General features: G+C 34.8%; 1 protein-coding gene across 2 annotated transcripts in view; it reads left to right on the top strand.

The window, feature by feature from the left end:
* LOC114333875 (activating transcription factor 3) overlaps window positions 1-12,667 on the top strand; it is a 448,179-nt gene that overhangs the window by 376,022 nt on the left and 59,490 nt on the right. For both annotated transcript variants that reach the window (XM_050650189.1, XM_028283869.2), the window contains exon 4: window positions 5,351-5,551. In XM_050650189.1, coding sequence (XP_050506146.1) covers window positions 5,351-5,551 — 201 coding nt within the window. The remainder of the gene's footprint in view (window positions 1-5,350; window positions 5,552-12,667) is intronic.

Genomic DNA, 12,667 nt, shown 5'->3' with positions numbered 1-12,667 from the left:
CGAAAAAAAAAATGCTCTTAGCAAAAATATAGCCTGTAAAAAAGTAAAAAGATGGTGTACGCGTTAGGTCTCTGTACCTTGTAGAACCATAGTTATAGCCGATGAAAAATATATTTCAAATAGAATATTTCGAAGTGAAATATCCAAAAAATTAAGCACTTTTTGGGGAAAACTTATTATAACTTTTTGTAGTGTTAAAAAAAGCTTTATTTTTGTTTTTATAAAAAGTTTCTAGCATTAAATTTAAGCAAGTTACGCTCAAATTAAATTTAATACGCCTTTTGTTTTCGCAAAAAAAAATCGGGAAGACCACCCCTAATTAGCAACTTAAATGAAATTAATCGTTACCGCTCCACAAATTATTTTACTTATGTTTTGTTTATAATATGATCTGTAAGTTTCATCGATTCAAAGTGCTTATTTTTGAAAAAAATTGGTTTTAAAGTAAAATTTTTAAAAATTTTAATTTTGAAAAATATATTTTTTTTCAAAATAACTTAAAAATTGTTAGAGATACAAAAAATCTTGAAAAACAAAAAAAGTCAGCATTGCTTTTCTGAATATCATATAATTTTTGTTTTTCTGTTAGACAAAAATTGATTAAGATTTGGTGTTTCCAAGTTTGCATACATTCGTGATCAGTGACTCATTCAACCCCTTTTAACTACAGCCCTTTTAAAAATAAGGACTTTCAACCGATGAAACTTACAGATCATATAAACAATACATACACGATTCAAGAATCTTGTGAAGTCGTAACGATTAAGTTCATTTGAGATACTAGTTAGGGGGTGATTTTCCCGATTTTTTTACCAAAAAAAAGGGACTAACTTTATTTTGAGCGTAACTTGTTTACTTTTGATTTTTAAACTATTAAAGGTAGAATTTTTTGTAAAACAAAAATGAAGTTTTTTTTAAACACTTTAAATAAGTTGGAATGAGTTTTCCCCGAAATGTGCTTCATTTTTGGTTATTTCACGTTAAAGTATTTCATTTGGAAAGTAGGGAAACCTACTTTCTTTTCTAGAAGATGGCGCAAAGGCTACAACCCTGATCTATGCTGGGTTTCGAGTAACTCACAGTTACAACCACTCCCAAGCTCCCGAACTGTACTGCCTAGTTTCCCTCGCAGCCAACATCGACCTGTCATAATCGAAATAGGCATACAAATTTCTATCGTTGAATCCACGCCGAGACCCCGTTGGAATTTTAACAAAGCAAATTGGCCTGAATACACCAAAGAGCTGGACACCTGCATTCGCTTCATTGACCCAAAGGCCAACAATTACCACCGTTTTTTAGGAATGGTTATCTCTATCGCCAAAAAACATATCCCCCGAGGTTTTCGAAAGGAGTACATCCCAGGCTGGACGGAAGAAAGCCAAAAACTATATGAAGAATTTTTGAAATCAGAAGATCCCGAAATCGGTGACAACTTACTCAAGTCACTGGATTCAACTAGACTTAATAAATGGAAATCTACCGTAGAGCATATTGATTTCTCCCGTTCCAGTCGGAAGGCATGGGGACTGATCCGCAAACTGGGCGACGCAAGCAGAGCACAACACTTAAACAAATCAACAATTGAGCCAAATAAGATAGCCAATAGAATAATTGAGAACTCTCGAGCTCCATCTGAGAAAACTCATACATCGATGGTAAAAAAAGCTCTTAAACAACTTAAATCAAATACCCCTACAACATCAGAATACTCACGTGCCTTCTCATTGGATGAAATAAACGAAGCGCTTAACCAAACCAAAACGGGAAAAGCAGCTGGTTTCGATGGAATATATCCTGAGTTTATAGTCCACACTGGTACAAAAACAAGACAATGGCTCAAAGAATTCTTTAGCGACATTGTGACTACAGCTATGCTTCCCCCAGAATTTAAAAGAACAAAAATTATCGCAATCCAGAAGCCTGGCAAAGACAACAAGCTGCCTGAAAGTTACCGGCCTATCGCGTTACTCAGTTGCTGTTATAAATTACTAGAACGACTCTTATATAATAGAATATGTAACACCATTGAGGACGCTGTACCAATTGAGCAAGCTGGATTTAGAAAAGGACGAAGCTGTTGTGACCAAGTGCTGTCCTTAACTACATTCATCGAAGCTGGCTTTGAAAGACGTGAAAAATCTGCCACAACATTTATAGACCTTACGGCTGCCTATGACACTGTGTGGAGAGAGGGCCTTATTTATAAGTTGATGAAAATCATACCCTGTCTCAAAACTTGTCAGCTGATAAACAATCTACTAACTAACAGACTGTTTCAGGTATATATAAATGATGCACGAAGTAGCGTTAGAAAACTTAACAACGGCTTACCTCAAGGCTCAGTGCTAGCTCCTTTATTATTTAACCTTTATACGGCGGATATACCTGAAACAAAATCGATAAAATTCGCTTATGCAGACGACCTGGCCATTGGCTTCCAAGATAATAGTAAGGAAGCTGGAGAACGAGCTCTAAACGAGGACCTAACTACACTTAGTAACTACTTTAAGAACTGGCGCTTACGTCCTAACACAAGCAAAACTGAAACCTGTCTCTTTCACCTGTCGAACCAACTTGCGGGCGATACCCTCAATGTAACTCTAAATGATGCAGCTATCAAACATAACAACAACCCCAAATATCTAGGCATCACACTTGATAGAACACTCACCTTCAAAAGCCATCTTACAAACGCAGCCGGTAAACTGAGAACAAGAAATAATATAATAACAAAACTTGCTGGAACAACCTGGGGTGCTTCTGCAGATACTCTTCGGACCTCTGCTCTAGCTTTGGTTTTTTCAGTGGCAGAATATTGTGCACCAGTATGGTTAAATAGTGCACATACAAACAAAATCGATGTCCAACTTAATCAAACCATGAGATTAATCACTGGAACAATAAAATCAACCCCAGTGAGATGGCTGCCTACTTTGAGCAATATTGCCCCACCAGATCTACGCCGTACAGCAGCATTAGTGAGAGAGTATCAGAAAATTGTAGCCAACATACAATTACCAATCCATCAAGACATACCAGACATCTCAAAAGAGCACCAGCGACTGAGGTCTAGAAATCCTCCAATCAGAACTGCCCGAACAATTGGTGATTCCTATGATATACAAAGGCAATGGTCCACAAGATGGATGCCAACAATAGCAGCAGACTATATTCAGATATCCACCCCAACCCAGGGTTTCATCGGATCGGGTCTGCCCCGGCCCACCTGGACGAGGCTTAATCGCATACGTACCGGACATGGTAAATGTACTGATTCTCTGTTCAAATGGGGTCGTGCAGAAAGTCCACAGTGTGATTGTGGATCGCTTAGACAGACCATAAGTCATTGTGTTTCAGATTGCCTAAATCGGGCCTACCGTGGAAACCTCCAGGACTTTGTGGAATGCTCCCCAGATGCAATTGAATGGCTATGTAAATTGGACATTAATATTTAGATTCATTCATTATGTTTTGGTGTTTGAATAATATATGTGTATATGTGTATATATGTGTGTATATATGTATATATGTATATATATTATATTTGTGTATTTATCGTACTGAGAAAGTCCATACGCTAAATAAAAAATTTCATTTGGAATTTGAGGAATATGAACCTATTTTTAATTAGCTATAACTCTGCTTCTACTAGGTATAGAGACGTAATATATACACCAATTTTTAAAAATTTTTACATGCTATATTTTTGCTAAGAATGTTTTTTCGACAAAATACTTAACTATTTGAGTTATTTGCGAAAAACCGTCTAAAAGCGTGGTTATTTTGTTGAAAAAATGGACATATTCACTGGCAAATAACTCTAGTAAAGCAAATAAAGAAAAGTATTGACTAAGTGAAAAAACTCTATAGAACAAAAATTACTTAAAATTAATCAGTTTATCCATTTCCGAACTTTCTTTGGACGATTATTTTTTCACCCCCAAGAGGGGGTGAAAACCACCCCCGGGGCAAAAGCACATATCGGCACAATATCACTTTTTACTTTGACTTGTTAGCTATGTGTATGCCAAATTTCATGTCAATCCAAGCGGTTCTTTAAAATTTAGAGGTTTTGCAATATTTTACCGTTAAAGAACGTACTAAGCCTGAATTATGAAGTCGGACCAAGCCTTCATGGTCATCCGAATTTTCAACGTTTTGCTAAAATACTATTTTGAAATTTTGTATACGTAATTTTTCAAATAATTCACACCAAATTGAATTGGTGGGACGAAAAAAAAATCGACAATTTCTAGAGTGTAATACTAATACCATATTAAAAACGCATGCATTTTATATCGTAGTATTATAGTTTTACGAAAACTCAAACTGTGGACTTTTTTTTCGTCTCTGTATTTTAATTATCGTCTTCTGAAAAGACTATTCAAAGATAATGTAATTATCATTACAACCAATTGTGGCTTAATCCCATTAAAAATATCATTATCAACATATAGTTATTTAACCAACAAGTGTATTAATAAGGGCGATTAACAATTGAGATATTTTAACGCGCTCTACTTTAACGCGTGAGTGGTCTATTTTAACGCGTGAGCGGGGCGAGCGCGTTAATGTTCGAGATTGTTAATCGCCATTTTAATTCACGAGTTCGTTACAAAACTTTTCCGCCGACCGTACTTTTCAGAAATGAAAGATATATCCATCTTTTGATTTTTCAAATACACAGAATTTTAAACAATAGTGTAAATAATGACATACAATGACAGATAGTACTAACAGCGGCTACTTGATTTTAAATTTTTTAGTGTGAATATAAATAGGTATATGTTTGGTTGCCTACACCACAGGTCACTGCCAATCACAGAGGATTTAATTAATCTATGCAAGCAATGTATGTTGTGTTGCCTATAATGAAATCGTTCATTAATAGAAAATCATTCATTAATAGGGGTCATTAATCAATGATTTTGAGGGTGTTAAAATTGATCATAAATGGAAAGTCGACGGAAAAAAAATGTTAAATAATCAATAAAATGATATTAAAGTTCTATATTTAAAAAAAGGCTCTATTTTCATTGGAAAGTCCCGGATTTCAGGTATTTTTTCAGTCTTGTCCCGAACTCGACTGAATTGGAATTGGTCACACTATAGTTATGAACCAAAAATGGCCATAAAACGTTCCAACGAAAGTGGGTATAGTTACGATTAAAAATAATGTAACAAATTCGTTACCAATCAACAACAGCCATAAAAGGTTTGAAATAGCGCGTACTAAGGTAGCCCGTGTGAGACACGGGTAAGTCCCAAATTTACCAGCAAGCTGCTCCGTGTCAGACACGGGATAATGCATTAAGTAGTTTTAATCAACAGATATTTTCTATTGCAGGTGGAATCACCAACGACGAACCCACCAAGTGTCCAACATACTTGTTCCCAACTTATTAAGGCTGGACTCAAACTAACGATCGAGCAAAAACGAAAACAGCAGAGCGACGGAGAAGATCTTCTCGACTTGGATAAAATAAAGAAGATAAAGAAAAACGACTATAGCGAATCAGAAGAGGATAAAATCAAAACGGAACACGGGGTAAGTGATTCATAACTTATGTATTAGCAATTTCTCTTGTTTTCATCTGCTGCAGGATCAATGTATTCTATTGTAGATATTTATTGAAGGTTTTCTAAACTTTTTTGAGTGAGATTTTATTCTAAAATGGTGTCTGTAGAAGACGTAATCGAATTCAATTGTTATTAATCCACCTTTTTTTCATTAAGTTTTTCAGCTATGCATTTTCATACATACAGTAATAGGGCAGTCAATGAGGGTATTTGTATCCGAATTCCATCCTACTACATCGATTTACTTGATATTTTCACAGTAAGTAGGGAATAGCTCAAGAAGCAAAGTCTATCCTATATAATATGGCGCTTTTATCTTGGAGGCGATTCCCATCCCTTCAAGGGGGTGGAAATTTTTTTGGTCAGAACAACCACGGAAGTGGCTAGAGAACCTAATAAGTAAAAACTGTTTTATAATTTGTTTTTGAAAACTCAATACTTTTTGAGTTATTCGTCTTTGAAAATTGGCCATTTTCATTGAAAAATGACACCTCTTCGGACGGTTTTCTGCGAATACCTTAAAAACTATGCATCTAACTAAAAAACTATGTAAAACATTTTTGTAGATTATAAAAAAACAAAGAGACTAGTTCCTTCACAAATCTTCTAGTTATAATACAAAAGAGATATGGTAGGTGAGTAGAGTTTGTTTTTTTGGTGCATGCTCAAATCGGTGTATTCAACTTGAAATAACAGAGAAACGGTCGATTTTAAGTGTATAATGCTACCAATACTTTTTTTAGTGGTTGAAAAGATCGTTAAAATAAGCAGTATTAAATGTCGATTACATTCAAACTATGCTGCAAAAGAAATTGATGACTCATGTATTTTAAGAAAAAATGATAAGTATATTTAACCCCTCATCCACCAGAATTTAAATGCATCGTTTTCCTCCTACAATACATTTTATTATAGTATTATTTGTATGTGCAAAAAGTTGGACGGGTTTAAAATTAATGGTTTTTGAAAAAGAAGATCAAATTATAGAGCGCATTTTTCAATTTTCTTAAAAATCTTCCTTTTTCTCCATTTAACTCGAAAACGATAAGAGATAGGAAAAAAGATACCATACAAAAATGTAAGGCTCTTTTAGGTAAAAATTTTGTTTCTATTTTTCACTACTATATCTCTCATCATTTTTAAATTACATGGAGAAATGAAAGATTTTTAAAAAAATTTAAAAATTCGCTCTATAATTTGATCTTATTTTTTTCAAAAACCATTAATTTTAGACCCCTCCAACTTTTTGAACATAAAAATAACACTATAATAAAAGGTATTGCAGAAGGAAAACGATGCATTTAAATTCTGGTGGATGAGGACTTAAATATACTTCTCATTTTTTCTTAAAATACATTAGCCATAAATTTTTTTGCAGCATATCTCGCTTAATTTAAATGTAATCGACATTTAATATGGCTCATTTTAAAGGCCTTTTCAAGCACTACAAAAGGTATTGGTAGCATTATACAACTAAATTGATCGTTTCTCTGTTATTTCAAGTTGAATATACCGATTTCAGCATGCACCAAAAAAAAAACAAATTTTTTTCAACTACCATATCTCTTTTGGTATTATAACTAGAAGATTCATGAATAAACTATTCTCTTTGTTTTTTTATAAGCTACAAAAATGTTTAATGTACTTTTTTTAGTTAGATGCATAGTTTTTAAGGTATTCCCAAAAAACCGTCAAAAAAGGTGTCATTTTTCAATGAAAATGGCCAATTTTCAACCACTAATATCTCAAAAAGTATCGAGTTTTCAAAAAAAATCATGGAACAGTTTTTGCTTAGAATTAGGTTCTCTAGCCACTTACGTAGTTATTTTGACCAAAAAAATTTCCACCCCCTTGAAGGGGTGGGAACCACCCCCATGATAAAAGCGCACATCGGCATAGGGTAGACTTTAAATTAGGAGATAAGTAGAGGCTATTCCCAAAATTTCATTAAAATCCATGCAGTAGGATATAATTCGGAGGTAATATCCTCTTGATGCTCTCATTGACTGGCGTATAACCTCCATGTTACTAGAAACACGGGCACATTGAGCTAATACAGTCCTGGACCCTTCACTTGTTGCACTGTTTACTTTTATGACGAGAAGTTAACCGATTGATCCTACATAAAAAAAGTCCCTTGATGTAAAAGAAGTATTAAGTTGGAGAATATTTGAGATGTCATTGAATAAACTAGAAATTTCTAGTGACGTCTAGAACGTCAGAAAATGTATATAGCATTGAGAGTTAACAGTTTATAGAACAGTTGTATTGGAAGGTTATAGTTGTCATGTTATTGGTATCATGTGTCAAAGTTGTAAAAATTATAAAATACATGAAATACATGACGGTTACACGACATAACAGACATGAAAATCACATATGAGAAGGGACCGGATTAGCCCATAAGTCTAGCAATTACATAGGTAGCCGTGTGTCTACTAGCGTGGCGCTTACTGTACGTACATTATGTTTTCGTACTTTACTTACCTGTATTATATTTATTTTAAATAAGTTGATGATATGACAGCGCCACTTCTACTAATGCGACATATTGTAAAAATAGTCCTGTCGCCAGTGGGGGTACAACGGCCTCCTTAATTCAGATGGAATTACCCAATGACCTCCTTTATTTATATGGACTTACCCAAGTTTTTTTGATGTATTTTGACCCGTAGAACACGAATTTTTTGGGTAACAGTCGATCCGGATGTCGATAAGATTGTTATAAACAAAGAACTTGAGGAATCACATAACAGCGATTTTTCGCAACACAAAACGTTTTTTTTTTTGTATTTTTTGGGTCATTCTAAGCAAAAAATGTTTTTACAAGTTTTTTCACAGGATGCATAGTTTTCCAGATAAACGCGGTTAAACTTTAAAAAAATCGAAAAATTGCAATTTTTGAACCCAAATAACTTTTGATTGAAAAATAAAATAGCATTTCTGCTTACCGCATTTGAAAGTTCAAGTCAAATTCTATCGGTTTTGATTACGTTCATTGCTAAAAATTTATTTTTTTTTATTAAACAAAGCTATAAACACATAGTGATTGAATGATGTTTTCAATGCATTTCTCATTTGAAATCAAACGAGTAGATTATAGGTTGCAAAAGGGGTCGATTGGCCCAGTTGACCTTACTACACTGCGACATATAAGATCTTTTGTGTATACCCTACATCTATATTTTTAGTCCAAAAGGTCTAGGCTTCTAAGAAAGTCCATTATCCGTTTTGGAGCTAGGTTTGTAATCTGATCAGGATCAAGGAATACCTGTTCCAGATATTTATGGCGTTGCCGAACAATTACTCTGCAATTGCAGATAATATGTTCTGACGTCTCATCTGCCTCATCGCAGAATCTACATGTCCCACTGTCCAGTATGCCCATTTTACAGAGATGGTATCTGAGTGAGCAGTGTCCAGTGAGAATTCCTGTGATTACTCTGAGATCAGATTTCTGAAGCTCTAAGAGTAATTTCGCGTAGCGGGCAGAGGGTCGTAATAACCTTTTTGCCTGTCTTTGGCCTGGAACATTTTTCCAGTAGGCTGCACTGAGTTCCTTTTCATATTTTCGATCTTCTTCCATTATGCGGCTTTTTGGTATGCCACAAAATGGTTCAGGTCCGATGAAAGGAGTACAAGCTCCTTCCTTTGCGAGACTATCGGCAATCTCATTTCCGACAATTCCTTTATACCCTGGCACCCATAGCAACGTTAGTTTGTTGCGACTAGCCAGTTGTTTAAGGGATTGTTTGTAATTCCAGGCTATTTTTGACTCGTAAGTTGTGGACTTCAGAGCCTTCAAAGCAGCCTGACTATCAGATGCAATAAATATTCTTGCTGAGTTGAGGCCTTTTCTTAGGCACTCTTGAACACAGAACTCTATTGCTAATCAAACGAGTAGGCGCGCATACATACAATTTCTACGTAGATTACGTACATTAAAACGCATGCATTGAGCACGGGAAACACTATGTGTTTATGGCTTTGTTTAACAAATAAAAACTTAATTTTTAGCAACGCAAATAATCAAAACCGATAGAATTTGACTTGAACTTTCAAATGCAGTAAGCAGAATTGCTATTTTATTTTTTAATCAAAAGTTATTCGGGTTCAAAAATTGCACTTTTTCGATTTTTTGAAAGTTCAACCGCGTTTATCTCGAAAACTATACATCCTACGAAAAAACTTTTAAAACCATTTTTGCTGAGAATCACCCAAAAAATACAAAAAAATGTTTTGTTTTGCGAAAAATCGCTGTTATGTAATTCCTCAAGTTCTTTGTTTATAACAATCTTATCGACATCCGGATCAACTGTTACCCAAAAAATTCGTGTTCTACGGGTCAAAATACATAAAAAAACTTGGGCAAATCCATCTGAATTAAGGAGGCCGTTGTACCCCCCCTGGCGACAGGACTTAATATCGTATTCGCTGAAAAAACAGTTTTAAAAACTTTATGTTTATTATTGTTGGCAGCTGCAAACGTCAAAATACATTATAATTCATGTAGAAATCTTTCAGTAATATTCTGGCGCATTTTCTACAACAAAATATTGAATTCCTTACCATATTTAAAATGTAGATCTCAGGTAATATTGTATATTTACAAATTTTTCAAGCGGCATTTTTTGTTTAAATCTGCCACAAAATGTATAAAAATATTCGATAGGTACCTCTTTTGGTTGAAAGTAACTGAATAAATGCAAAATAAAAATGTGTGTGTACCATTTTTATTTATTCGGCTGCAATACGAAGGAAAAACAATCTTACTTTTTAATTAGAATAAGGAGTGCAGCCAGTCCCTTTAACTGCAGTTTTCTGCTCTTATTGGAGCGTCATCAGAAGGAACGTAGGCACTGTTCTCCTTAATCCAATTAAAATGCATCGAAATGCTTTCCCAAATATTGCAGCCAAAATAATGGTAATAGGTGGCTAGCGCCATCTGGCCGTACAAAGACGAAGCAAGTTTTCAATCCTAATAGCAAATAATTAATATTGAAAAATATCAAAAATTACTAAAAGATTTTTAAAATTGAAAACTTACTGGTACATCCCCATGTAAACGCCTCCAAGACTTCTACAATTTGCAAGTCATATGGATGCTGCAGTAAAGACGATAGGGAAGGAATTCTAAACTTTGCAATTCAAATCCCCCGTCTGCAGCTGGCTAGGAACTGAAAGATGCACCATAGTTACTCTACTGAGTAATAAGAAAATAAAATAAAAATGTGTGTGTACCATTTTTATTTATTCGGCTGCAATACGAAGGAAAAACAATCTTACTTTTTAATTAGAATAAGGAGTGCAGCCAGTCCCTTTAACTGCAGTTTTCTGCTCTTATTGGAGCGTCATCAGAAGGAACGTAGGCACTGTTCTCCTTAATCCAATTAAAATGCATCGAAATGCTTTCCCAAATATTGCAGCCAAAATAATGGTAATAGGTGGCTAGCGCCATCTGGCCGTACAAAGACGAAGCAAGTTTTCAATCCTAATAGCAAATAATTAATATTGAAAAATATCAAAAATTACTAAAAGATTTTTAAAATTGAAAACTTACTGGTACATCCCCATGTAAACGCCTCCAAGACTTCTACAATTTGCAAGTCATATGGATGCTGCAGTAAAGACGATAGGGAAGGAATTCTAAACTTTGCAATTCAAATCCCCCGTCTGCAGCTGGCTAGGAACTGAAAGATGCACCATAGTTACTCTACTGAGTAATAAGAAAATAAAATAAAAATGTGTGTGTACCATTTTTATTTATTCGGCTGCAATACGAAGGAAAACAATCTTACTTTTTAATTAGAATAAGGAGTGCAGCCAGTCCCTTTAACTGCAGTTTTCTGCTCTTATTGGAGCGTCATCAGAAGGAACGTAGGCACTGTTCTCCTTAATCCAATTAAAATGCATCGAAATGCTTTCCCAAATATTGCAGCCAAAATAATGGTAATAGGTGGCTAGCGCCATCTGGCCGTACAAAGACGAAGCAAGTTTTCAATCCTAATAGCAAATAATTAATATTGAAAAATATCAAAAATTACTAAAAGATTTTTAAAATTGAAAACTTACTGGTACATCCCCATGTAAACGCCTCCAAGACTTCTACAATTTGCAAGTCATATGGATGCTGCAGTAAAGACGATAGGGAAGGAATTCTAAACTTTGCAATTCAAATCCCCCGTCTGCAGCTGGCTAGGAACTGAAAGATGCACCATAGTTACTCTACTGAGTAATAAGAAAATAAAATAAAAATGTGTGTGTACCATTTTTATTTATTCGGCTGCAATACGAAGGAAAAACAATCTTACTTTTTAATTAGAATAAGGAGTGCAGCCAGTCCCTTTAACTGCAGTTTTCTGCTCTTATTGGAGCGTCATCAGAAGGAACGTAGGCACTGTTCTCCTTAATCCAATTAAAATGCATCGAAATGCTTTCCCAAATATTGCAGCCAAAATAATGGTAATAGGTGGCTAGCGCCATCTGGCCGTACAAAGACGAAGCAAGTTTTCAATCCTAATAGCAAATAATTAATATTGAAAAATATCAAAAATTACTAAAAGATTTTTAAAATTGAAAACTTACTGGTACATCCCCATGTAAACGCCTCCAAGACTTCTACAATTTGCAAGTCATATGGATGCTGCAGTAAAGACGATAGGGAAGGAATTCTAAACTTTGCAATTCAAATCCCCCGTCTGCAGCTGGCTAGGAACTGAAAGATGCACCATAGTTACTCTACTGAGTAATAAGAAAATAAAATAAAAATGTGTGTGTACCATTTTTATTTATTCGGCTGCAATACGAAGGAAAAACAATCTTACTTTTTAATTAGAATAAGGAGTGCAGCCAGTCCCTTTAACTGCAGTTTTCTGCTCTTATTGGAGCGTCATCAGAAGGAACGTAGGCACTGTTCTCCTTAATCCAATTAAAATGCATCGAAATGCTTTCCCAAATATTGCAGCCAAAATAATGGTAATAGGTGGCTAGCGCCATCTGGCCGTACAAAGACGAAGCAAGTTTTCAATCCTAATAGCAAATAATTAATATTGAAAAATATCAAAAATTACTAAAAGATTTTTAA

The sequence above is a fragment of the Diabrotica virgifera genome, chromosome 5, assembly GCF_917563875.1.
Source record: "Diabrotica virgifera virgifera chromosome 5, PGI_DIABVI_V3a".
Taxonomy (NCBI): domain Eukaryota; kingdom Metazoa; phylum Arthropoda; class Insecta; order Coleoptera; family Chrysomelidae; genus Diabrotica; species Diabrotica virgifera.
This window is presented reverse-complemented; position numbering and strand designations above follow the sequence as displayed.